This window comes from Pseudopodoces humilis, chromosome 11, assembly GCF_049639895.1.
Source record: "Pseudopodoces humilis isolate 2021_Gansu_Grassland_sample_001 chromosome 11, ASM4963989v1, whole genome shotgun sequence".
Lineage (NCBI taxonomy): Eukaryota > Metazoa > Chordata > Aves > Passeriformes > Paridae > Pseudopodoces > Pseudopodoces humilis.
Window position 1 is genome coordinate 18686599 of NC_142210.1, and position 26277 is coordinate 18712875.

Below are 26277 nucleotides of genomic sequence, written 5' to 3' on the forward strand. Positions count from 1 at the left end.
AGATATTGTTCCCTGTTCCCTGCTTCTGCAGGCAGGCAGGGATGAGCTCTGCCTGTATTTATACTGACCTGGCTCTGGTGGCCCCTCAGCCCAAGTTAATAAGCCTGGCTTCAAGGCATGGTGAGAGTCAAGGGCTGCGCTAATCAGGAGTTTCCAGCCAGCCCAAAGTGTGGGCAGATATCTCCTTCAAGGGTCTGACCTTGGGCCATGACTGTTCTAATGCAGAAGGACATTAGCCTGGGGAAAATTCAATCAAAGAAGAATCTAAGAGAAGTACAGCAGGCATTTAGACAACCAGCTCTAATGAAAGTTCATGCTGCAAAGCTGGCATTTTTGCCTTCAAAATATCTGTTTGGGATCAGATAATCCAAAGAGCTGAACATCTATGCAACCTTTGCAGAGACATTCAGCGAATTGGACAATTCTCCAAAGAATCTCAGGGTCCTGAGGGCAGCTCTGCTGCCTGAATTCAGGAGTGCATATTGCCAAGCAGATGCCAACAGTAATGTGTCATCAGAATTACTGAAGAGTGTGTTTTGCTAATTGGCACTGTAGATACATTGATATCTGTTTGTGTTTCACTGGAGTGTGATTTTATTTGTGATTACATTTAATAGTGACTGCAAGAGGAACTGAAGGAGAGGTGGAAAGGAGCAAAGGAAAGAAAAGAAAGGCAAATGTGCCCTTGTTGTGACAAGACAAGCTGTCCAGCAAATCTTACTACAAAGGAGAGGGATTTTGGAAGGATGAATCTGAGCATTACTGATGATTGTTCTTTCATCACTGATATTTAACTTCTTTTATTCCCAACTGAGCACTGCCTTTGTCTGTGGACTTCAAACCTCTCCATCCCTTTCCTTCTCTTTGGCACATTTCCCTTCTCTCCTGGGAGATGCAGTAACTCATTTATTCCTCTGTCTCCTTCAGCCTGTTCCCTCCAGTGACACCACTCGAGTGGGCTGGTGAGCCACCAGCTCATCTTCAAGCAGCTAAACCCCCAGCTACTGTGCAATGTATTACACACATGCTCACACTCACAGGTGCACCTGTATAACTAGAAAACATCTCTGGCAGCTGGATGCACCATCCACATGTGCAACAGCTGCGTGGGACAGTGGTCTGGCTGGGGGATGGTGTGGCTGAAGGCTGGAGGCAGGACACCTGCAACAAGCATGAAGGCTTTACAGGGCTTGGGGCTGCCAGCCTGTGGCTGAGGATTAGTGTCCTTTTAAACCTAAATCAGAGATGGTCACACTGTGCTGCTGATGTCCTGAGAGCAAGGAAGACTTCAGCCATGGCTCTGGCATCGCCCATCTGCTCTGCTTTGGCTTGGCACGGTAACCCTGGCACTCCTGGGCTGGTCCTGTGCCTGGTGGAGCAGCAGCTGGGGTTGTGAGGCACAGGGATGTGATGCCCACCCTTGCCATCCCTCCTGCTTCTCCAGTGCCACCACTGGGGAGAAGTCAGTGCCACACTCATAAATATTCAAACCCACGGGAGACAATCTGCACAGGTGCTGTTTACCTTTTCTCATCATGTCTGTAAGATGTAGATCCCCGGCCACTGGTCCAAATAAACATTTTAGAGGGTTGCCCAGTGTTGGCTCTGCTCGCTGCAGTGGGACGATGGAAGGACCTGGGGGAAGAGGGATAATTTATCACTGCCCATCCAACGTGGCAGAGCACATAACATCCAGCTCCCCTTGGCCATGCCCCGTGTGCTCTGAAGATGGACAACTTGCTAACTCCAGATGAGATGTAAAATAATGGGGATGAGACACCAGTGTGTTAGAATGGAGAATAAATCCCATTAGCCCCACAGGCAGAAGGTGAGGCTGGCTAATCAGGCTTAGCTCTGCTCCATGCTGCAAAGGATTCATACCGGGGCAAGAAATCATCACAGTTTAAGAAAAGGTAATAGCTGAGTCCAACAGCTATGGCAGCATTTTTTGGGGGAAAATGGCTATTTTTTAAGCACATACACACTCATTAAAGGTTTTTGGTTGTTCTGCAGCTCTCTGTAAGGTAAGGCTCTCAGGGAAGATGTCTGAATGCGGCAAAAGTATGAGATGCAAATGCAGCATTTTGTAGAAATGTAGCTGATATGAAAAAGATATATTTTCCCATGGAGAAATTACTATCCTGAGGCCCTCTGACCAGACCAGTTAGATACCTACCCAAGGACTTTGTTTCATTTCATGGTATAAGATCTGTTGCCTTCTCTCAGGGTCTCAGGCCATATTTGACCTGTTAGTGGGTTATGACTCCCCTTATAGCCCCTCTTAATTTCTTCTGGTTTTACTGAAGTTCAGTTAAAGTCTTGGTCTCTGAGAATTGGGCCATTCCTATGAAGGCTGCATTTTGCATTCTTTCACAGCACAACATTTTGTGTTTTTAATGCATTCAGATAAAAGCTTAAAGAAAAAAAAATATTCCAGATACCAATGACTTCATTGTGAAGTTCTCATACACTAGGGGCCATCCTTTAGCTCATGGAAAAATAAACCTGATGGCTGATGCTGTCAGCAGAGAAAGCACATGATCTGAGAAAGTCTCTAATGTCACTGTCTCCATAATCATGCAAAGGGCTAATTTCAATATTTGCATAGTGGTGAACCAGGAGAATACTTAAATACTGTAGAGGTGGCTGCAGGGGAAGACTGGCATGGACCGGAGCCAAAATCCATCTGTGTGCTGAGAGACTGGGCATTCCACCTGGAGTCAGCCCAGAGTCCCCACCAGAGGGTCCATGACACAGCCCCAGGCCAAATTCACACCCTGGTTGGGCACTGGCTGGGTAAACTGGGCAAACTGGGCAAACTGGTGCTCCTGTCACCTCCTCCCTGCTGGGATCCCGCTGCCATGCTCAGATGCTGGCTCAGGACTGGGACTTGCAGGCAAGGACCTTGCTTAAAATAAGAGGTGGCAATATTTGATGAAGCTTTTGGCTGCATTTGTGAACAGCAAACTGGACAAGAAGGTGGTCCAAAAGAAGAGAGGAGGAAGGAGGGGAATCTCCCCCATCCCTTTCCCTGATTCTGTGGGCATCATTGCAGTCTGAATGCCAAGAACAATTCTGCTCTTTCCCTGCAACCACTGTAGTTAAGTATTGGGGAATAAACAACAAGATGAGGCACTACCTCCCTGAAATAACTATACTTTAGAAGGTAAAGTAGCATCTGCTGGGATCTAATTAATATAGCCAACAGCTAAGTGTTTTGATAGCAATAATGGTCAAAAATTTCACTTGTAAGACCTTGAACCAAATCCTCACTCTGCTGGATAAGATTTCACCCACATTACCTCAGACAGCACCACAGTGAGCATTCAGCTGGTGCTTCTGCTCCAAGTCATGCAGGAGGGGTCAGACCAACTACCCAAGGGCCACATTGCTTGCTGGACTGAGCCTGCCCAGGCTGAGTCCCTTAATGCTGGAAAACAAAATTACCTGCTTGCCATTGCACTCTTTAGGATGTCACACACTACAGGGCAGGGCTCCCTGGACAGGGAGCCAGATGTATAAGCTCTAGAGCAAATTGCAGGAGCACTCTGGGCTGGGAGATGGGTGAGAGGGTCTGTCCTACTGAGGGGATGCCAGAGAAGGAAAAGGGAGGCTTCTCTTCCCAGTGAAGTCAGTGATTTCAGACTCCCTTATAGTGCCAGTGCCCTGGAGCAGTCCATATGTGACAGCTTTTATGCTGCCTGCTTCGTTAGTTGAGCAATGCAAGCTAACTACCACTATTTAACACACAATTGCACACCTAATTTTGTGTAAAATTGTAACACTGATGACATCATAACACTACTCCAGAGGTCGACATAAGTGACTGAACTCCATGGTTCTTTCAGGCAGGGGTTAGATGTTAGGTAAAAACCTTTTTTGCACCAGCAACAATAGAAACTCCCCAAGACCCTTCTTTGAAGGCTTTGGGAGCATTCATAACCTCCAAAGTTGCAACATTCACGAGCATGCTCTGCCCCACCAGGTCAGTTAACAACTTCAATGCCTTTCTCCCGTCCTGGGTAAGGCAGGACTGTGTTTCTTCACTGCCCCCTCTCTCTTCTCTGGGAAAACAAATAACACTACTTTTTCTTGGTTTTTTTCCCCCATTGCTTTTCAGAGTCAGCTGCTGCCAACTTATTTTTATCATGCAACAAGTAATCAGCCTGTGAAACTCATTACTGCAGGATGTCAGCCTTGCATTCAAGAAGGGATTGTGTAATTGCCTGAACAGACGGAGCACCTAAAGTCACGAAAATACCTGTTAAAAACAGTGGAGATGTTTCAATCTGCCTTTTTGACTACCAGGACTCTGTGGGGGATATTCCTATAGGGCAGGTTATCCACAGACTGCTGTAGTTGATGTGACTTTTGCTATTCAGGATGCTGGGTGGGACTCTGGGCTTTCTGTCTCACCTTGCCTGAACACCTTTGTCTCCTTCACTGTTTTTCACAGAGTGACACCAACGCAGTTGTCTGTTGACACGGTTGCCACAGTGACAGGCAAGGAGGCCAAGCTTTGTTTTTTACAAAATACACATCATTTTTCATATCTGGGTCTATTCTGAGTAAATGCTCAAGGTTAAGGGCAGAAATGCAGAGTAAAGAGTGCACAGTCTGGTACAAATACATGAGTCTGTGATGCTGTCCCACTCCCTTTTCCTCCTGTTCTCATCCTCTTCTTGAACATTACCTGCTGGTGGATTTCATGGAACTCACTAGAAAACCTGACAAGATGTCCACTTTTTCAGCCATTGCAAGGTGAAGATTTGAGATAGTTCTTATAAAATTAGAACTATTCTGCCCTGTACTAAGGACTATCAACATGTCCACCCAACAGCAACCACCTGATTGAGGACTTCAGTGTGAAGAAAACACAACAGGGTAGCATTTGCTTCAAATTGCTCCAAAAAAGGATGCAATTCTGAGGGTAAATCACAAAATCCCTTAGCTGGTATCCTGGGGACTATATTACATACCCTATACTACCCTGTATTACTCTGTTGTCCTCACTTTCATCCTGGCCTGGCTGCTCTCCTTCCTCTGCCTTCAGTTTGTGTCATGACTGGTATGAAAAGTCCCTTACCTCTAGGTCACAGCTGTGAGAGGCCAAAGAGAGATGTTGCAGACCATATTTTTGGATGGAAATCTGGGTTTTATGTGTGTGTTTGCTTCTAATTGCCTCTATGTTTATGTAAATCACAGGTTTTCTGAGACCTTGGAGAACCAATAACAGCACCAAACTAATGAGCTTTTTTCCCCTTATGACATTTCATTTCCTGGGCAATGTGGCCACTGTAAAAAGAGAAGCACTTCCATTAATTTTGTCTAATAAAAGACACTGTGATTCATCAAAAGGCAACAAAAGCTAAACATTCACCTAAAGATACAGTCACTGACCACCTTAGCTCTGTCTGAATGCACCCACATCCCCCACTGTCCACGCTGACAAGTGCTGGATGCTTTATCCCAGTATTTCCCAGCCAGAAGATTCATTCAGACTCCAAGACAGTTCTCTGGAAACCCCTAAGTTTTCCTGCTGCTCCACAAGTTAATCTCTCCCTGTACCACCACAGAGCTGTCAGTGCCAGCCTTGGGCAGATGGGTCAGTTGCTGTTGAGTGATGGGAAATATTTGATCTCCCTCATGCCTGGCTAGACCCTTTTTTTGAGTGGTCCTACCCATCATCACCCAAGAGAAAAAGAAGAGACTGAAACCAGACATCAAACATAACCTGCAAGAAGAATTTTCAGTTTTTTCTTGTTCACTTTGAGGTGAATTTAGTGAATATCCACAATTAGACTTTGTGTCCCAATAGGTCTTACCCGTGCCTCTGGTGACAGAATATTCTCTTATGGCTTTGATGAGCCAGAAAACAGGGAAAAGTGGTGTGATGAAGGATGGGAGAATAAATAAAACTGTTGAATTTTTAATGTAAAGTGTAGCCTGACTGGAGGGTGGCCTGGCTTTCAGGTGCCTGAGTGCATGGAAGAGTTTCCCAGGCAGAGTGGTGGAAGTAACTCCTGTATTAAGATGCTCCTCTCTGATTCAGGAGATGATCCAGGGCAGTTTTAAAAAAATAAAAGAACTGGACCAAGGACCCTTGTTTGCATCCAAAACAAGACAGAAAACACACACCAAGAACACAATCAAGCTAACTCACAGAAGAAATGCATCTGCATTAGCAGAGGACAGTCACCACTTAGGGACCATTGAATGCTCTGGCAGCAGCAGCTCTGAACTGAGGAGCAGCAAAAGCAACATCAAAGGGTGAATTTGTGCCTCATGATGGAACTTTGCTGCTCCACAGCTGATGGGCACAGGGAAGGACAGAGTGGCACAAATTGCTGCTCTTGTTGCAGCCTCTCAGGAGCCCCAGGTGTATGAACACACTAATCCAACCAGCAGATGACCTTCAGTCTGGGGTTCCTCATTATGGCAAGGGGAAAATGGACAATGGGCAGCTGCTGCTAATGTAGAAGACTGATGGTTAATGATGCTTCATTAATGATTCACCTCTATTTCTGACCCTGCTCTGAAATCTCCCCAGAGCTCAGAGCTGAGATCTCCATTAGATTTTAAGTTGAATGAATGGAGACATCCTGGACACAGAGTGGTCTTGCTGGATTCCCATGCCACAGCCATGCCTAGGACATTCCATATCCAAAGGAGGAGAACAGGGCTGCCAGTGATGACTGAAGCCGTGTCATGGAGGTGTAGATTAGCTGTGTGTGGAACACAGTGACGTTTGGGTATGTTTTCTAAGGCAATATTTCTTTATACTTAAAGTCATCCTTGACAGTTGTTAATTCCCTCTTTCCAGTATATACAGGAGAAAGAGAAGTATTCAGAAAGGCTGAAGTATCTGTATCTCCCTGCTACATAACAATGTGTCTACACTTCAATAAATATTTCAATGTAACCTCTGAAACTTCCAGGTTTCCATCTCATGATATTTTTCTCTCCAGTGCTGACTTTCTTTGTTTTGAAAAAGCTTTCAAGCCTTGACATTTAATTATGCCCTTCATCCCTGGGCTTCCACTTTCCCAAGAGCTACCTTCCTAGTCCACCCAGCATGTCTGTAGACTTTATAGCCTTTATTCTTCGTGATCTTTTCACCTTTAACTTCCTTCTCCAATATCTTTCCTCATTTTTTTTCCAAGTGCCTCTTCCTATACATTACTATCCCAGTGACAGCTCATTTCCCTCACCTTGGCTACACTGTGTTAGTCTCAATTATTCTGGTTTAGTTGATTGAAACAGCAAATTTGAAGAAATTCCTGTGTCCCCAGGTCAGCTACAAAGGAGGGAGCTACTGTCTGTCACTGCAAGCAAGAGACTCACAACTTCTTCTCTTTGGTGATGTTTTGGTTGCCTTGGAGCAGTCTGGCATTATGGCCTCAGCTTCCTCATCTGTACAAGGGAAGTGTCACCATGTACCTGGCAGAGGACACCTTCAGACCATCTCCAGGTGGCAGAGCATGTGGTGAAGAGCCAGCCCTTGCTACCATCCTCATGTTTTGGTGCTGGTTGAGTTTGCAATCCAAGCACGAGGCAATGCCTCTCTTGGCACCTTGCAGTCATGAGGATCAGCGTTTGTGAGGAACAGCTGAACATAATTGTCCACTTTTCCTGTCAGGATTCTGCAAACATTTTTAGCTTTCTGTGCTGAATTTGAATTTACGTAGCAAGTGACACATTGGACAAGCACTATATTCATCATCTCAGCTGCTCCCTGAGAAGGGCACAATCTGCCTGTAAAGTGGGGCTGGCTCTGGGATGGGCTGAGCAGTGGCAAGTGCAGGGTCACCTCCCTGCAATTTGCTTCTATCCAGCTGAGCCAAGAGAGCTTTATAGGGAGATCTGCTCCTCCAAAGACCAGGTAGTATTACACTGATGGAGAAGGATCCTGGGATAAGGAGGAAGGCAGTGAAAGTGCTGCACTCCCTCACTTGATGCTCCTTTAAATCTTAACATGGTCCTCTGCAATTGCAGAGGGATAGATCACCTTGGGTGCTGCACTGCACCAAAGAGCGTATGGCCCTGGGCCAGGCTCTGGATAAGAGTGTGTGGGTGGCACTGAAGGGGCTCTGTGGCCTGTGGCTATGCCCTGATAAACCCAGTGGGAACAGAGATGGGGTGACAGCTAGGAGATGGATGGGGGCACACTGCTCCACGCTAAGGTCAGTCTCTTTGATGATCATCAGGAAGGAATGACCTTCTCCCCAGCTGAGTTTTTACGGGTACCTACTTGACCAGATCTTAAAGGTTGCTGTTTTGGATACAAATAAATCTATTTTTAAGAGTAATTTTCTGCACAGTGAGAGCTGAATGCCTCTGACTATGCTGAGGTGAAGTGGCATCAGACTTGACTCCTATGTCCTTTCACCCCTGCCATTTGAGGGACCTGGGATTTACACCCCAAAGTGAAGCAACAAGGTGTTGGCAGTGCTGTTTTAGAGGTGATGAACACTGGCACAGAGGCTGCTGAGACTTGGCCAAAGGCTCCCAGAAAGTCTGTGGTGGTTGTAGTTGAAAAAGCAGCCTTAAAAATGGTGGACAACCACCTTCCACCCAGTGAGGAGGGAGGAGAGCCAAGACATGTACAGATGTCTATGTCAGAGAGCAAAGGCAGAGCCTTGCTTTGTGGTTGTGCCAAGCCCCATCCATGGGGACATCCCTTCCAGCTTTGTGCAATTGTGCCTCAGCTTTACACCCCTCCAGAGAAGCTGATCTGAGAAGGACATGGCTTTTAAATGTCCCTGAAGAGAGTTTCACTTCAGCACTAAAATACTGACTGTGTGTTTGAGGGTAGGAGCACAGGGAGGGGAAGGGTGATGTGCTGCTGAGGACACAGAGGACACCAGCAGCTTTTAGGGAAAGCACAAAGGAGAAGCATATTGCATGAGTGATGTGGCTGGGGAGGGAGGTGAGGGTAAAGAAACATAGACAGATGCAAAGCAGCACCCAGAGGAAAAGCACAAACAGGCAGGGCAGACATGGCAGGAGTGGCTTTTCTGTCACCTAGTTCCTTGAGCGGGTCAATCATCTTTTATCTCCTTTGAGTCAGTCCCTGTGCCATGGAGAGCACCAGCCAGAACAAAGCAAAGGCAGAAGAGAGCTAAAACTACTGCCCAGCGGGAAGTGAATGCTCTGGCACTATTTATTTTTGAGTCGGCATTTGGATTAGCTGTAAAGAGCTATGTGGATAAGCAAGCAGGCAATTACAGCTGGGACGTGCTGCTCATGAATGGAAACTGCTCCAATCTGCTCAGGACATATTGAAATTCTAATTCAGTTAGATTCCTTTAGTTACAGTGCTCATCACAGACACTAAAAGAGATGGGATTAGAAAATAAATACAACTCTTCTGTTGCCTTTGGTCTGTCTTCTGTGCTCCCCTTTCCCTCCTCCCCTCCCCAGTTTTAGCTGTCGTTTGACTTTATTTACTGTGGTAAAATACAGCAGTCTGCTCTTAGTCTTCTTGTTAATTTTTGTGAGCATCTAGCAGAGCACAGCTGTCCAGACCCGTGTGCTGCTGAGGGGTGGACAGTGGGCACCAGTACAAAGCTGACTCGTGTCACCTCTTACTGAAAACCACTACCCTGAGACACCTGCAAAGGTACAGGTGGGACACAGAGAGCAGAGCAAGGACAAGATTTACAAAAGCTCCTCCCTGGCATCATCCCTGCTCCAGACAAGAGCTCCAGCCTGCACTGCTCACCCAGGAAGCAGGTTTGCTCTCTGTTTTGGGTATTGGTGTAAAGCTCCTTCACCGTTGCAGGCAACCACTTTTTCTCTTTGTTTGTTCTTAAAAGATCTGATTCAAAAAAGTGACCAGGGAAGAGGACTGGGAGAGCTGGATTGGCCCTGCCAATGTAACCTGGAAATTTAAGAAAGTTACTTAACTGTGTGCTGCTGGTTCAATTTCTCTGTCTGTCAGTGAAAGAAATGTATTAAATCTGCTGACATATGCAAGGAACAGATAGATGAGATCTAAATGTCAGAGGCTGCTGGATTGGAGGAGCAGCAGGAGCTTGAGTCTGTATCTCCAGCTGACTGCCAGCTGTGTTCCATCACATGTGGAACATGCTGGAGGACCTCTGAACACAGGGGAATGTCTACAGGCAGGTTGTGAATAGTCCTGACACAACAGCTTAGAAACCTGGTTATGGCAGACAGAAAGTGCTTGTCTCCCTTGAAATTGAGGAAAGGGCTCGATGGAGAAAGACAGTTGTAACACCCAATATGACTGATACTGAGTCATGGAGCTGTGAAATAAGCAACTCTCTGGTAAAAACAAACACCCAGCTTGGTTCTCATGAGCATCTTTCCTCTTTGTATTATTACAAAAGGGTAAAATTGGCATCATAAGCACTCTGCAGTGGCTTGTCATCCTTTCAGAACACAAACTTCACCATCTGTAGCCCTCTTAGTTGAATATGATAAATTGCTCAGATTCACAAAACAAAATTTTATGCCCAAGTGCTGTAGAAAAGCTCCAGACATATTTTTTTTTCCTGTACACATTTCACACAGTTTTCACAGAATTTAAATTTTTTATGTCCTTATTTTTTAAAATGCATTTCAGTAGGTGCAGCTGCCTATTGGCTCTTGAGTCTAAGTCATGTGCAGCACAGCTACAACTCTGTGGACCTTTGAACTCACACATGTGTCATCTGGAGATCCCTGCTTGCTTTGCCTGATTGCTTTTTGCTGATTAGTGGTGAGGAGCTGTTGTTTTAACAAAGAGCTCAATATTAAGATAATAATTGAATGGAAGGGAGTTCTCTCCATTGAGTAGTTCTACTATTCATAGCAAAATAGAACAGCTCTTGGGAATAATGTGGAAATAATATTTCTAATGATCTCTAAACACAGCTAATGCTTATCAGCTGGGGGTTTGTGCTCATATATGACCAAATGTCTTCTGTAATCATTTGTAATCATCTGTGGAGTGATGGTAAGGCTGTCCAAGCCACATATTAGGGACAGAAGCCAACTGGCTGATTGGAAGTACAATGCAAAGCCCTAATTCCTCCAGGGCAGCTACATGCCCCAGAGAACCATTTCCAATGCAAGAAGAAGGAAGATTTCCTAGTGGAGTCATTCGTGGTTAGGACACAATCAAATCCAACCTGATGTGCAAGGCAAGGGAGAAATTTAGAAACCAAGTGGGTCACATGGACACAGAGTGTTGGAAAGACAGGGATCACAGCCTAAGAGAGAGCAGGAATATCAGCATATTGCAGCCAGGTAGGAATGGAATGCACAAGGCAGTAGGTGTGAGGTGGCTGGGAAATGTGGTGAGGTGAGGATTGACTGCTGAGACCAGGCTGATGCACCAGCCACGAGGTCAAAACTCAGTGCAAACTCTAAAGCACCTGCTCTGCTGATGAGTTCAATGCCTGATATGCTGGATGATACAGATGCAGATTCAGCCCTTGGGAAAACAATAGCTTGGGATTTCATGAATCTCTTTACAGATGTGTTCTTGTAATATAATTTTTAGCATAAAACCAATTTTTCTTGAGAGTCAGGAAAAAAGATAGAAAGAACAAAAAGCAAAGTCTCTCTAAGACAGAAGAGTGTGCATATGCCTTCAATGCAGTTTTGAATCATAAAAGAGAACAAAATCTCTGCTGTTCTCTGAGGGGAGTGAAGCACACTAAACAGTGAAATGGCCACGTCCATGGAACAAAATCCCCGTGTATTTTTGGTCTTGTAACTGGTCTGGAAATGAAAGCAATGGTAGGAGCAGTCACAGATGCCTCCTTTCCTCATATGACAATAATCTATATTAATTACTGCAAGCATCCAGCTTCGAACAATGTCACTGCAGTGCTATTACTGTTGAGAAGTATTGAGTTTCCAAGGAGGTGAATGTCTTTTTCTCTCCCTAATCATGATTACTTGGCTTAGTACTTGGGCCAAGCTTCTATTTAACCAAGATAAATGGATATTTCCAAAACAAGCAAGTTAATACTATGCATCACATTATTACTCTCCTCACAGATTTCTTGCCTCGTGTGCTATTTTACTCAGCTGCTAAACACAAATAACAATAAGACCAGGAAGGAGGAACTACGCAGGATCCTGTATGTACTAAATAATAATAAACAACATAAATAATGATAAATAATAAAAAATAATAAATAAATAATATTTGTAATAAATAAATAAATCTGGTTTTGACCATTTCTTTGTCCTATTCTGTGACAGCATTTTTCCTCTGTCAGTGTAACATAACATTATTTTGTCCTATAATTTCTCTTCAGTGAAACATGAGCACCCGCACCACATTTTTGCAGACACCACCAGCCTGACTAATATTTTGTCACTTCCTGCTTGGAATTCTTATTTATCATTTAAGTTGATGTGCCAGCACTCTAGGTTAACATCCAGAAGAGCAGATGGGGAATTAGAGACAAAACTTCTGTCAGTGATAACGGGACTTCCATGCTTCATTTCCCCCAGGGTGCAGTGAGTGTTTTCCTTTTCAACAGTGCTGGGCAAAACTGCCTTAAGGAATTGGTAGAAGCAAAGCTGTGAGCTGGCAGCACACTGAAATTCTCAGAATGCAGGCAAAGATTTTGGGTTGCTGGCTATTTGTGGGAAGTTATTTTGTACTAGCTCCTGGGAAGATATCCATCTCAGTGCTGGAGTTCCAGTGCAAGATACCCAGAGAGAATTGACTTTGTGGGAGAGTCAGTCAGAGGTCTGGCCCTGAACAACTTCTCCTCCACAAATGGGTTCACCTGACATGTCTGGCTGTGCTGACCAGGCTGCAGATCCACGAAAGGTCCTAATTCAGGACTCCAAATTCTCCAAATCCCACTATTTCAGCATCATCCTGATCCCCACTGCTGCTGGGGAGAACATCAAGGCTGTGCATGGGCAGCTCAGAGAGGGTTTCCTCCTGCCCCCTCCCAGAGCTTTGCCCAGGGGCAGTGTCCAGGACAGGCCACATGTCCTTGTGTGTGCATGTGTGACATCCACACATTGCACCTTCCTTCAGGGAAAAAGCTCCTGCTTTTCTGCAGCAGCTCTGTGCACCAGCCCCTTCCCCAGGCTCTAGGGAAGCTCATTTGTGTGTTTGGGACCAGCACTCAGAGTATGAGGGACCTCCCAAATTGGGAAGTGGAAGTGGTGCTGCCGGCACAAAATTCCTCACCACCAAGGAGTCACAGCCAGAGGAACATCTCACCTCTGTCTTGGGGACACTCCCAAGCTGAAGAGCCCTTGTGGCACCTCCCAGGGATCAATCACCCCCACACACTGCTGGCTTTGTCATGGGCCTTGCTGCTGCTGGCCACAGGCCACCCAGCTGAATGACAGGAACCATCAGGATCCAGGCAGAAATCACTGTCCTAACACACCAAATGTCACAGGGGAGATTAAAAACAGATTCTGGCTGCTAAAATGTGCACTGAAAACACATAGGAGACCTGCCCAGAGAGCAGGAGCTTGCCCCTATCCTCCAGTGCCACACAAATGGGATTTGTTCAAACAATTGTGGCAGATACAGCCTGCACCATCTCATCTTCCCTGGTTTTTGTCTCTAAGGTGTCCATCATTTGGCCAGCCTCCACCCACCTTCTTCCAAACAACAAAAGGTTTTCACTAATAATTTTATATTGGTATTAATGAAACAAGGAAATAGATACTGAAAATCAGAATATGTGTGTTATGTCTATATTCTCTGCTCTTTAGGACAGTTTAACAATTACATATTAATTTTCACCCAGACTGGTGTTTCTATGGACCTTCTTCCTGCCTCCATCTCTTTTAAGAATCTCTGAGCCTCAGTAATCATGTGAATTACATTTGACTCAAAATGCAGAAAATCTGTGTTGTCACATTGACCTTGAAATCCTGAAGACCATTTCCATTATAAAGATGTTTTACAGCAGAGCTTGTGACTGAGGAGGCTGCTAAGGGAAGTATAACCAAAAATGTTTTTCATATGGAGATATTCTCAGGTACTACCTCTCTCCTAAAAGCTGGTGTTTGAGTTCTTCAAATTGTTTGGATCATTTAAGCAGACATACCTGTAGGGTAACTTGTGAAGGCGTCAGCTCATGCCCTGCTCATGTCTTGAGCTGTCCCTGTTGTAAAGTGCGTAGTAAGTAAATAAAAGCTGCTAGCCTTCCTCCTAATGTGTTCAGAGGGCTTTTATCCCTTATTGATTTCACAGTAGCAATTTAATTAGAGAAAATATCATCAGGAACTGCATTTTTATTGTATGGGTGAAAATTTTAACTTTCACCCATACTTGTTCCTCTTCCTTACACTAGAGCTGCTTTTTAACAGTTCTTCCTTTTAAGCTGCTGTACAACCTTAACGAAGTCCATCATTTCAGTGCTCTTTGATGTGTGCTCAGAAGAGACTGGGTACTTGATTTTCTTCTTATTTACACCTGTGAGGTCAGCAGCTGAATGCAGAAGCGAACAAAGGGCCAGAGCAATGCCACAGAGCCTGTCAGCACCACAGCAAAGGCTTTTCTTCAGTTTGCAGTGGTCCCTTAGGAAATCCTAACAGCTGCACTAATGTTGGATGTAATTGAAAAAATACGCTCCTTAAACAGGCAGGCAGTTCAGTATTTAAACATGAAATTTGAACATTGAAAGCTGATTTTTGACCTTCATGAAAGGCAAAATGAGATTTTTTTTTTTTTCAGTATCTGTACAGATTTTAAAAAATGATGTGGAACATTTTGTCCAATAGTAGCCTTTTTATTTCTTCACGATGTTTGTATTTATTTTTACATTTTGCTACAATGGAAATTCAATCAAAGTCAAGGATTTTATCACCTTTCCACTTGACTGCTTGAGTCAGATGCTTAAAATGTAACACCAGCAGCCCTGTGAGTAGTCGATTAAAAAAATCAACCTTTTGCACTATAGCTCAGAGAAGTGCCTTTTTGTTTTTTCTGTAGCCTGGTGGAGTCATTTGCTATCAGAGCACGTTTTCACCCAAAGTGATCTGCTATTGGCACATTACAGGGGCTGGAAAATGTTGCTACTGGAGTGCTTCAGTTGCCAGAGTGCTCCCCAGTCAGACCAGTTTGCTGGTGCAAAGTTCTGGGCTTCCAACAGGAGTTCTGCTGTCAAACACATTTACTGACTGGGAAGCAGCAGCTTGCTTCCTCTCATTCAGTGCAGAGAAAACCAAAGTTTGTTTAATCTGGAAAGGAGAAAGCAGGAGTGGAACAAAAATGACTATTGCTCTGCACCTTTCCAGCTTTCCTTTATGCCCCCAGGAACTTGGCTTTTTTGTCTATCTCCACTTGCAAAGCTCTCACTTGCTTTGCCACAGCTGGAGCAACAGTGCTTTTGGCAGCCAGGTCCTCCTGAGGCTCTGTTGTCCCAGGCTTGGTCTGATGTGACAAAGGAGGCTCACTCAGCCCACTGCTGCTGCCAGCCCCACAGAGGACACCAACACTGGCAGAGGGAGAGGAAGGGCTGGCTAGGAGACAGGACATCCAGTTCTGCTCTGCAGATTCTGATGCACAGAATACATTCCTGTGGGGTATGGGTCACTGAGCAAAGATATCCATGTGTGGCCTCCTATTCCATGTACCCTGCTGTAAATACAAACCAACTGGCTGAGCTGGAAGGTCAGGTTGACCCCAGCAGTGCCCTGACCCCCCCTTCTGCTCCTATTTGAAAAGGCATCCCCCAAGTATTAGCTTGGCAGTACTTGGAAGAGTATCAGCAGTTACAATAAGTAACTGACACTATTTCCTAAGTGTCTATATTTTCACTTCTATGGAAAACATTTAGCTGATCTAGGAGCACTTAATTTGGGAGATGCAACTCAATCCCAGCAAAAAGCAGCACTTGGAAGACCACCCGTGGATTTCAGCAGATCAGAACCCCCATGGTTAAACTAAATGTCATCACACTGTACACAGCTGCTGATTCCAGGTTTGCTAATTTGTAAAACAACGTGAAGAAGATGCTGCAGTTGTGAGCAGGGCAGCTGAATTATAGGTACTTAAGCAGCACTGTAGGGATATGAATTCTGTTTATTGCACAAACCTGCCTCTATAATTAATAGAAATTGTACCATTCCCTTGCTCTGTTTTCATTAATTCAGACTGATAGCTTCAGAAGATCAGAACAGATTAGGAAACACATTTTGGAAGAACAAGAGAAGACTTTCTCAGCTTTTCAGCATCAGTCCAGATCTCCTTCGATGTATAAAGAGCAAAATTACTAGCAATGCTCTGGGTGTGACAAGCCATCTGTCACCATAATTGTAGCCTTGTTTTACTTTTCCCTGCTCCTGGGAGGAAAGATCCAAGCTTCCCTGGCTACCTGTCTAAATTGAACATTATGGAATGTACTTTAAACCCTCAAGAAACAGCCACACTCAGTCCAAAACCTTCTTAAACCCCAACTGCTCTCTAACACCAGCGCCAGCACGTCCCAATAAAAACAAGCTGCAGGGTTTACCTATCAAGCTGCAAATGAACTGAACAGCCCTGGCTCCTTTACTGGGAGTTTTATAGGCCTCTTTCCCCTCTCTTAGGAGGTGTAAACATATCGAGGTTTAACATTATGCTTTATTTATCTCAGTGGCCTAGTGCGTTATCGTTCCCACAGAAACACTGGTGGTGCTTTAGCGTAGTAGAGAGGCTGCACGAACCAGAGCTGCTGCAGGAGCTGCCTTAGCCACGGCCAGCGACACCTGAAACTGAGCACAGGCCTCACTTTGGGTGCTGTTTCATTATTTTGGATGCTCTGGGAGCTGGAAGCAAAGTGTACCCAGAAATGAGAGTGAAAATCAGACAGTTACATGAGGGCAGTTGCCTTCCCCCCTCGTGGTGGAAAGCTTCGCCCCCAGCCCTTTCCCTCTCAAGGTGAGGCACACAGGAATAGGTATGTCCAAGATGACTTATTTTCCTCATGATTCATTGAAAACAATATTAATCCTAATAGCTTTCTAACATAAAGTAAGTAGTGACCACTGAACTGGTTGAAGGAGGGCCCTTTATTGATGTGACTCTGTGGCCAAATGTAACGCAATTAAATGACTGGATTTCATTACGTATATTGACATGGTGTCAGTGACAATTTCCATTCTCTCTGTTATTTCTATAAATAAAGTCATCTGCCATAATTAGAAAATATGAACGTGCTAAGACCTCCATTAATTCTTCTCCATATTAATCTAAGAGCTGGGCAGATGTTTATTAATACCTTGTTACACTGTGTTCATCAGCTATTACCAAGAATAGAAAGATTGAGACCTGATCTCATGCTGAAGGTTAAACAAGAGCAGATCTAGTCAAATCTTGGCTTCTGATTGATATTTTGACAATGTCTTGTTTTTTATCAGAATGTTTTTTAAATTTTGACCCTTTCTTGGTCTTTCTTTCCCTAAGTATCCTTTGGACCATGTGTGAAACTCCATGGTACTTCCCATCCCCTAGGACTGTCCGGTGTGATTTCAGTAGAGCTGAATTACATCAGCCTGTGGCCTGCCCTCTGCTTCTTCCACCTGGAGCTGGGTGAAAGCCCAGGTCCAGCACATTCAGTGCTGAGCACCTGCTGATGGGTGCTTGGGGATGGGTGTGAGGAACAGCAGGCATGGATGGACCTGCACCAAGCTGTGAGGAGGGCTCTGAGCAGCCTGTGGGACCTCTCAGACCCTCCTGGTATCCTGTGCTTGGCAGGTTTCAGAGCTGGTCTTTGTCTCAAGTCATCTCCCACTGTTGATTTCACTGGGTCTTTTGCCAAGAAGCTCCACAATTTAATTATGTTCTCTGTCAGAGAGCAATTTTCTATTTCTTTTCAATATTGTATGTGGTCACCTGAGCTCATTCCCGATCTTCTTCTTTCCCATTTGCCTGATGTTTGCTGCCTGTTCTCTTGGCTGTCACTGCCAGGGTCAGCATCCATTAGGGCACCTCTGTCAACCTGGCAGTTTGTGCCAGCAGAGTGACTGCCCATCACCTCTGCAGAGATGGCAGCTGCTTGGCTTTGTCTGTGTCCATGTGGCTGTAGCAAGGAGCTCTGGTGTTCAGCCTGGTGCCAAAATCCCATCCCATCCCATCCCATCCCATCCCATCCCATCCCATCCCATCCCATCCCATCCCATCCCATCCCCATCCCATTCCTTGGCAGCTTCAGAGACAGCCAAAGTGGATGAAAATGGCACAGCAAAACAGAAACAGATTTCATGTCAAAACTTCTCTTGAACTCAAAAAAGAACACGGGTAGGAAATTAGATCTTGTTTTGTACAAAGTAAGTTTAAATTCATATGTATAAAAAAAAATTAAAGAAAACCAATCCAGTGTTGCTTCCACCACTTCCTAGCCCTTGTCCATCTCCTTTGCTACCGATGCTTCTTGTCTCTTCTCTTTTCTACCACCTTGAAATTACCACCTTTTGCACTCTTTTTCCCTTTCTTGGAATTGTGTTTAAAGAAATACACATAAAGAGCTTTTCTTTGGGTCAGCATTTCAATTAGTTTTAAGTCTTACATTTCTATTTTCTAAGTCTGTAGTTATTTATTATTTGCATTGAATCTTTGCCTGAGTGTTTGCATTGATTCTGATAACTCTGTGGGGTGCTTATCTGTACAAATAGATCAGTAGATTTTGGGTTTATTTCTGAAGCAATAAACTCAGAGACCTGCTTTGAACTTGAAAGCTTCTGTACTGCATTTACTAATACAGCAGGCTAATACAGATATATGATCCACAAAACTACTTCAATCCCATGCTAAAGGGAGATTTTCAACCTGTTTTTCCTGGCCATTTTTAAACAGTTGCCAATCTTACATCTCCTTTTTTTCATCACAGTCACCCTGAGTTCATAAGAACACCATGGATGTCATGGTGACATTCTTTCCAGAGCTGACAGGTTTGGGTTAATTGCTGGTCCCAGCAAGCCTGAGTGTGTGGATCATCCAAGGGACTAATCTGTTGAGAGGATCTAACAGGAATCAATCTCCTGCTGCTAAAGAGAAATGCTCCTTTCTCTTAAAATGCAGTAAAACAAACCCCACACTAATCTGATCTGAATTAAAATCAGAAACAAGCTAAGACTTTAATTTCTATTTCTAGTTTGTTCAAGCAACTCTTTGCACTGTCTCCCTCCAAGCCAATTTTGGGCTAGTGAAAAACCACAGTTCCACAAAGTCTCTGTGGGAAGGCACCAGGAACGCAGCAAGATAATAGTGCAGCAAGATAAGGGGGATTAAGATTACTTCTGGTCTTTTTTAAGACATAAGAGGTGAAAAAGTTAATGGAACACTCAACCAAGAGACATTGCTGAGACCTGCAAAAAGAGATAAACCAAGATATGTGGGTGAAATATCAGTGAGTGGCCAGAGTTTTCCATGTACGTTGCAGCCTGCTGAATTCCACATGGATTACAGCATGGAAAGATGCCTGACAGAAAGGGACCTGGGTGTGCAGGCCAACAGCTGGCCAAACAGGAGTCAGAGGTGGCCAAGAAAGCCCATGGCATCTCACCTTGTGCAGTGTAGCCAGCAGGACCAGGGCAGAGGTTGCCCCCCTGAACTCAGCACTCTTGAGGACAAGAGGAAATGGCCACAAGTTGTGCCAGGGGAGGTTTATAATGGCTGCTAGCAAAAGTTCCTTCAGCAAAAGGTGGAACAAGCTGCCCATGGAAGTGGTTGAGTCATCATCCTTGGAAGGGTTTCAAAGAGATGTAGAGGAGTCATGTAAGGACATGATTTAGTGGTGGACTCAGCAGCTCTGGGTTAGTGTCCGGACTTGATGATCTTAAAGGTCTTTTCCAAAATAAAGGATGTTACTATTCCATACTGAGAATTTGCTTGTATTGTTGTGGAAATTAGATGTTACTTTAATCGCCATGGTGAGTTTGAGTGGATTACTCTGTGGAGACAATAACAGCCACTGACAGTCCAAATCCAGTGGACACCTGACCCAGCTGGTGTTGAAACTGATGAAGTATTTATTTCTATTGTACATAATGAGCATTGGCCTCAGCCTCAGAAGACTGCACTTCAGATTGAACTTCTCTGCCTTTGCAGCGATTTTATTAAATTTGCAGAGTTGGTATTAAATTTGCTCAGTAGTATGAGAACATTACTATTCTGTTAAATTACTTTCTCAGTTAATAATATATTCTTTTCTACAAAGGTTTTACTTTCTTAAGTTCTTTCCCCCTCTTTGCCTTCATCTAGTTAGGGAATTCATTCTTGCTTTCTGCCTCTACCTGTTGTTATCTAGCAGGGTTAAACAGCTCTCTTCCACTTCTCAGAGGAGTGTTCTGTATTCTAAACTGTATTTTTGTTCCTTGGGCAGGCTGTCCCTTCCTAACTGGTGGAACCAAAACAAGAAGAGCCTCATGGATTATGAGGAAACCTAAATCAGAACAGGTTCTTGACCCCAAGTTCTTTCAGGTCAAGGCTCACCACAAACTTCTGGGAAAGCCCTCTTCATTCCTGAGCCTTTTCTGCCAACAAGGAGATACACTTTGTGAGCCCATTCGCATTGGAACAGATCTTTGGGATCCAAACTGTATTATATTATTTGTAATATTTACACCTGTAATACCAGCAGCATGCTAAGGGCTTTGAAGAGATCTCGGAAGACAAAGTCCCTGCCTAAAGAGCTTAATATCCATATTTTATTCACAATATAAAAATATACATACTCTGAGTCTGTAAGATACAGGATTAAAAAGGCTTTTCTCCCTAAATTAGCTCACAGAAATCTAACCCCCTGAAGAGAATGGATGAGGCAGCTGTGGAGGGAAGGGAGCCAGCTCCACAGAGTACAAAGTGTCTCTCAGCTGCCTCATCTGGAGATGCACTTTCAGCCTCAGCTTGGGGTCCTTGCAGACACTTTTGATCCCTGTGAGCCCAGCTGGGATCAGAGGGCCAGGTCCACTGTGGCCTCCCTGCGTGGTGTTCTTTGTCAGAAGAGAGTCCCAGCCCCATCTGGAGTGGGTGAACCAGGGTGATGTGATGGAATCGGAGCTTTCGGATCTGCCTGTTCAAACAGCAGCCCTCCTTAGTGGAACAAAACCAGATCATTCATCCTTTTACCTGGGAGTCAAGGGTGTGCAACACACAGTTTCTCAGCTCTGACTGCTGGGCACAAATCACACTATTCCCAGTATTTTGACACAGTGCAATCATTTGCTATTTCTATGCACAACACACCACACTGTCAACATTGAAATGTATCACATTATTTAAGACCAAAGAAAGCCCAAATAACAGCATGTGAAGGAATCTTTTGATGAAAGTTGTGTTCCTGCATCAGGTGACCTTGAAGTTTGGTGGGACTTTTGCCATAATGGACAGCGGTGCCAGTGAAATGGAGCAGTGCCCAGGAAGGGATTGGTGACCAATATGTTTGTAAGGAGAGGGAGTCAGACCCACCATTACATGTTGACAGTTGAGAAGCAAAGTGACAAGAGTTCAGAGGCCATAAGTTCCAGTCTGTTGCAGAATTTTAATGTGTTTCCACATGAGTGATATTCGGTTAGATATTGTAAGCACAGTGCTGGAAAATTAGGATTAGCAAATGACTAAATTAAAATGAAAGTTGGGTAAAGAGATTTGAAACTAAATGTAAATGCTTCAGTTGTAATGGACTTTGCCCTCTAAGGAATATTTTTTTTAAAATAGCCAGTTATTTCTTATTGGACTTAATTTTTTCCCATTGCAGACACTGGAAATCTGAGGGGGTTAGAGAAGAACTGTAAAAGAGCAACAACAGAAGAGATGTAGGTTGAAAGTGATGCAATGACCTCTCTTTTGTGAAATGTTCCTCACAGATTCCTGGGAAAATTTCTGGGACTCATTCCTGGCCACAACACAGTGACAGAAAATACTTAACACAAACCCCTGGTTAAGAACTCACTTCTGGTTCTAAGGAAAATATTTATTACAAGGCCAAAATCCACATCAGTCTTTGCAGGACAAATTATTTCTGAAGCCCAAGTGAGATGCAAAGGAAACTGCACACAGACACAAGACATAAATAACTCTGGGCATTATCTGCAAACAGGGGAAATCATTCAGAGGTGGCAGGCAAAGGAGATGGTCCATGCTGAACCCCAGGGTACACCAATGTGCCTGACCACCTTGCCAAATGCACAAAACTGAATCCAAATCTGATCAATGGCACTTTGAACAGTACAGGAGTTGGGATGTTCCACAAACCAGTCTCATGCTGACACCAAAATGAACCAAACTAAAATATCCAAAGTGGGAAAAGCAAAAAGCACTAGTGGAAGAAAAGAGTGGGTGGTGCACAGCCCCAGTGGCTGTCTCAGTATATTGTTTTTCCCAAGAGGATCTGGAAGATCTGACACTTCTTGTACTGATTCCCATGGAATATTACAAGTGTATGAGAGATAGGGGGAGAGAGATGCAGAGCAGTCTGATAACTTACCATGATAGTAGCTTGAGTAGAGTCAAAATTACATCCAAGGCTTCCCTCTTCAGTCTGTGAGGTTTGATGATGCTGATTTTATCAGCAAGGTCATTTTAGCACCCAAGATTAATCCAGAATCTATTCTGATATTTGTTTAGGAGATTTGAGTAATCTCTTTAAGAGTATTAACAAGTGCTGGAGTCCTAAATAACAGTCTTCTCTCAGCCCTTACTGGAGCAGAAGGATTTAAGGTCAAAGTTAGGTGAAGGGTTTTTTTAAGGCAATCTGGAAGTAAATGGAGTTATCTTTAGAGCAAGTCACGTTTTGGAGAATAGAGACACGAAGTTTGCAAATGAGTTTAGTCTGGTTTTGGGTTCAAATTTCTGGCTGCCCTGGAGGCAACCCATGACCTGCTGCATGATTCAAGTATTGATAGGAGGGCAGAGGAGCTTGCTCTGAGGTTTCCTCTCTGAGCCATGTACAGCTGTGGTCAGTGGCCAAACAACTCGTGAAAATCTATTGCCTTTTTCCAATGTCACATTTGCTGCCTGTTGGCTCCCCATGACACAGGGCTGGCCCTGGAGCTCTGTGTTGGGAGGTAACATCTAGTTAAGGGAGTGGATGGGAAAATTCAGTGAAACAAAGTCACTGATGCTCAAATGCCAAGCTGTTAAATCTTCAGTAAGTCTTGGTTCAGAAATCAGTCATTTTTTTAAATAAATAATTAGAAATATAATCAGTGGATATAAAGTCAAATGTTCACTTAAGGGTTTGTGCTAAATTTTGGGAGGGCCCTTGAGGAATTGCCATTGAATCTTCACACTCAGAGTGTTCTGGTGGTTGCATGGATGTAGCATAAACCATCTCCACATGGTCTCATCTGAGACTGTGAGGCTGATAGTACATAAGATTAGACTTTCTCTTGCAGATAGGCTGAAGAAAATAAAAACAATACCACAGAAGCAGTGCTCCCACAAGAGTCCCATCATGTCAGGCAAAACAGCTTGTGGCACTGTTGAGCTATTAACCCTTGCACCTTCTTCCTTCCCAGGAGGCTGATGGATTTTTATCTAGATCCAGAAACAGAGAGCAACACCCTGGCCTGTGGGGCTGAATGCTGTGGGTGCTCATCTTGAGCTCCCTGCTGCTTCACAGCTGGCAGCAACAGATAAATTTATCATTTGTCTGAGCCAAGGTTCACCAGATGGAATCAGGTCTCACTTTGAATTGCTGCCTCGAGAGTAGAGGTAGGTTTGGGTATTAACTCATCCCACCTTCCAAGCTTTGGAATGTCTGAAAATTTGGAACATAATTTGGAATCCTAAGGCCAAGCACCCCAAGCTTAAGAGGGGGTGCTACAGCTCACCTAGCAAAGGTTTACAGTGAGCTTTGCTACCTAAGCCATAACAACGTTACATTTGTGTGGCTGATAAATTGCAACAGCAATTATTTTACTGTAAAAACAAGCAAACCTACAAACCTCCCATTAAACTAATGAGAAGCAGTATTAAAACTCATTCTTCTATTTTTGAAAGACTTTTACATAGAGGTCTAGAAATGTTTTGATGTTTGGGGAAATGGCAGCTTACACGAGCAAATGGGAGCACCTAACATAGCATATAGGAAATGTCCTTGGCAAGGCCTATAAAATCAAGGGTAAATGAAGTATGGTGTTTGCCAAAGTACATTTTCACAAAAGACAGTAGAGAACATGGTAAATATTTTAGGGACATTTAGAGGTGGACTTGGCAGTACTGGATTTATGGTTGAACTTGATGATCTTAGAAATCTTTTTCAACCTTGATGTTCCCGTGAAGTATTAAAAGATTTTGTTGATAAATTCAACACATGCTTGGCAGAGGGGATGTTGTAGGAATTGGAGGACCCTTGACCTTAAGACACCCACTGCATTTGTTGAGATCCACAAATAAGTAAGAACCCAGCATCCTCCCTGGTCTGGTGGCTGCTGCAGAGCAGCAAGGTGAGCAGAGGAGGGAAAAGAGCACTGCAAGACTCTCCAGAGGGTTCTGAAATTCCAACTGTAATGCAGATCTCCTTTAAAATGAATGATGAGGACTTGCTGCAAGGCAGCCTGCCTGGAGGAGACAGTCAGATATATATCAAAGGGTCTGAGCAGGTCCCAAATCAGCCAAATGCTCCCTTGAGGGTCTTGAGTTAAATTTTGGACCCCAAACCCACTGGTTAAAGTCACTGAAAGAGCTGTCTGAGCTGTCTTGCTGGGGTGGGTGCTCTGGCATGAGCAGCAGAGCTCCTGCAGATGGTCTGACCATGCTGAACACGAGCCCTGCAGGATTAAATGCTTATCTTAGCACTTGTAAACTTCCATAGTAAGAAGGCTTTAGAAGGAAGCAGCCATATGCCTGAGGAAAGGCATCATGCAGTGATCAGCCTGCATTGTTTACCAAAGCAGAGAGGCCAGGAGTCAAGCAAGACAGGAGCAGGCAGCCTAAAGCCTTAAACTCTGTCCGGTTTGCTTCATGCAGCACGAGCTCAGCCCTCACTGTTCTTCCACAGCGGTCTACGTTCACAAAATAAAATCCTCCTTGTGAGGGTCCTCCAAATGCCCCAGCAAGAGGCTGGATCCAGAGGTTCTGGCACTGAAAATGCCCTGGATGAGGGCTGTGGCAGGTGCCAAACTGGCAGCTCCATCTCCCTGGGGGACTGCCAGCAGCACCTTGGACTTTTTCTGACACTTTCAGAACTGTCTGACAGCAAAATGGAGAAATAGGGAGTCCAGCTCCTACAGCCTGTGAAAAGGAAACAAGCCCCTGACCAGGGGAACAGGAGAGGAAAGAGAAATGTGGCATTTCCAGCTTTCTCAGTGCTGTGTGGTAGCAGACATGAGAAATAACCCCCATTGTTTAAGACCTGAATCCTTAGATAGTTTCTTCTGTCAATCTCAGATTAAAAATCTAGAAGTCTGGAAGTGTAGATGAAATCTTCACTACAGGAAGGCACATGGAGTAAACAAATCACTGAATGCTCATTTCTTCAGTTCAGTACAGCTTGATGAGCTATTTGATTCAACAGATACTCTGCCTGGGAACAAAACCCTGGGATTCATTCCTGATCTATTCCAGGGCAATACTGAACAGGTATTACCCAGACCAGGGGACTCATGAGGCTGCTGAAGAAAAGCACTGAGACGAGAAACACCAACTGCTGCTCTCTGGCTCAAAGGTTTGACCAGAACTTCAAGAAGGAGCAGAGTAGGGCCTGATTCAGAATTCTGGTGAGCCCATCATCCCATGAGCAATCGGAGCAGCTTCAGGTCATGCTGAAGACCTATGAGGTCTAAAGCTCAGCTAAGCATTTGGATGATTATCCAGATGGAGCCCTAAGTACAAAGATACAATATCATTAACAAGTGCCTTGTAATGCACATCTGTAATATCCACACTTTATGACAGCCTAAAAATGCCTGGTCCTATGTCAAACTCCACCATTTGCAGAAACAAAATCAAGATGTAAAAAAACCTGAATCAAACATACAAAACCAGGAGGTATTTCTTTGGTGGCCTCTCAGAGACAGGGTGCACAAGGGTGTAAAAGGACCATGAAATTTACAGGTGAGAGTATGAAATGGTCACATGTGTGTCACATTCTTGCACCAGCACCTTCCTGTATGTCAGCACACCCAGCTGGTTTGGTAAAGGTTAATAACCACTCCTTTCTTCTTTTGAAGATTGAAACCTAAGTTTGGCCACTAGTGCCTCACAAAAATCTATTACTAGTAGTTTCAGAAATGAGTGTTGGTGTTGAGTACCTCAGATTTTGGTTGTATCATGTGAAGGGAACTAGAAAGCAGTGTTATTCAAAGTGTAGTGACATCAAGACATTTTTGGCATGATGTACCCTAATG

The 26277-nt window shown here is 44.3% G+C and overlaps 1 protein-coding gene across 5 annotated transcripts in view; it reads right to left on the minus strand.

Moving 5' to 3' along the window:
- Window positions 1–26277, minus strand: part of KCNMB2 (potassium calcium-activated channel subfamily M regulatory beta subunit 2) — a 140152-nt gene that overhangs the window by 15548 nt on the left and 98327 nt on the right. For 3 of the 5 annotated variants that reach the window (XM_005525077.3, XM_014254311.2, XM_088061212.1), the window contains exon 2: window positions 1525–1635. The exons of 1 other annotated variant lie outside the window; for it this stretch is intronic. In XM_005525077.3, coding sequence (XP_005525134.2) covers window positions 1525–1635 — 111 coding nt within the window. Of the gene's footprint in view, window positions 1–1524; window positions 1636–22412; window positions 22459–26277 lie in introns of those variants that run through there. One more of the 5 variants, XM_088061213.1, reaches the window with a different exon arrangement.